This window comes from Propithecus coquereli, unplaced genomic scaffold (genome assembly GCF_000956105.1).
Source record: "Propithecus coquereli isolate 6110/MARCELLA unplaced genomic scaffold, Pcoq_1.0 Scaffold31, whole genome shotgun sequence".
Classification (NCBI taxonomy): domain Eukaryota; kingdom Metazoa; phylum Chordata; class Mammalia; order Primates; family Indriidae; genus Propithecus; species Propithecus coquereli.
The window spans coordinates 1,107,730-1,109,339 of record NW_012148730.1 but is presented as its reverse complement, the minus strand read 5'-3'; the positions used below and the strand labels follow the sequence as shown (position 1 = coordinate 1,109,339).

The window sequence follows — 1,610 nt, the reverse complement described above, 5'->3', positions numbered from 1 at the left end:
GTCAGCCTGGCTCACAGCAACCTCAAACTCTTGGCCTCAAGCAATCCTTCTACCTCAGCCTCTCAAGCATCTGGGACTATAGGCATGCGCCACCATGCCCGGCTAATTTTTTCTATATATCTTTTTAGTTGTCCAGCTAATTTCTTTCTATTTTTTTAGTAGAGACGGGGTCTCACTTTTGCTCAGGCTGGTCTGAACTCTTGAGCTCAAACGATGCACCCGCCTTGGCCTCCCAGAGTGCTAGGATTACAGGTGTGATCCACCACGCCCGTCCTTATTTTTAGTTTTTGAGGAACCTCCATACTGTTTTCGATAGTGGCTGCACTAATTTACATTCCTACCAACAGTATATGACAGTTCCCCTTTTTCCATATCCTCGCCAGCATTTGTTATTGCCTGTCTTTTTGATAAAAGCCATCTTAACTGCACTGAAATAATATCTCATTGTAGTGTTGATTTGCATTTCTCTGACGACTAATGATGTTGAGCATTTTTTCATATACCTGTTGGCCATTTGTATGTCTCCTTTTGAGAAATGTCTATTCAGACCCTTTGTCCATTTTTTAATCAGATTATTTGATTTTTTTTCTATTGAGTTGTTGAAGCTCCTTATATATTTTAGTTATTAATCCCTTGTTGGATGGGTAGTTTGCAGATATTTTCTCCCATTCTGTTACCACATGATTTTGATGATCAGTAATATTTAGGAACGTCTTATTAAAGACAGCCATCCCTAAACAAATGAAACACAAAAATAAAAGTAACAGCATGATTTAAACACTCTAGGCAGGGGAAAATATTCTACTAACTGGTCATATTATTAGCTTCCTCTAGACTCAGAGAGGGTTTATCTGTGGCATTTTTAGTCTACACACGTTATCCCAGTTTAAGCAATCTGACAGGCCTGAGATGTCTGACTCTCCAAGTTCTTTGACTATCTACCAGTGCAACAGAACTTTTGGCGATGATGGAAATGTTCTGTATCTACGCTGTCCAACAAAGCAGTTACTAGCCACATGTGGCTACTGAGCACTTGAAACGTAGCTAGTATTACTGAGGAAGTAACTTTTAAATTTTATTTAATTTTAATTTAAATAGCCGCATGAAGCTAGTGGCCAGTATATTGACAGCTGGGGTCTAGACTTCTAAGACTCTTGATTTCAGTGGAGCCCTCCCCTCTCCTGACCCCACTCACCTCTACCTGGGGGGACCTCTGAAGAGATCAGGCTCACATAGAGCTGATAGGTCAGCTGGGGCACTGAGCCCAGGAAGGCTTGGATCTGTGACATACGTTTGTAGGCATTGCGGTGCATAGCCAGGGTCCGGATGGAGTGGCCCACCTCCCATTCTATCAGCACCTCCTCGCCATCTATTAGCATCTTCTTTCGGGTGAGGGTGACATAGGGCTCCTCCTGCCCCTCTTTCTTCCACAGTGTGAGGTACTTAATCATGGCCTCCAAACATCTGCAGGAGTAAAGCATCATGGGTACTTAACTAAAGCTGTCCTGGGAAAGGAGGTTGTAATGAGGGGATAAAATAACTTGGGGAGGTTGTGTCACTTTTTGTCGTTTTCTCTCTTCTGTTCAGCTCATTTCTTTTTATTTTTTTTT

At 42.2% G+C, this 1,610-nt stretch overlaps 1 protein-coding gene across 1 annotated transcript in view; it reads right to left on the bottom strand.

Moving 5' to 3' along the window:
- Positions 1-1,610, bottom strand: part of XKRX (XK, Kell blood group complex subunit-related, X-linked) — a 14,870-nt gene that overhangs the window by 7,180 nt on the left and 6,080 nt on the right. The window contains exon 2 of the mRNA XM_012650051.1: positions 1,196-1,464. Within this exon, the coding sequence (XP_012505505.1) occupies positions 1,196-1,464 (269 nt within the window). The remainder of the gene's footprint in view (positions 1-1,195; positions 1,465-1,610) is intronic.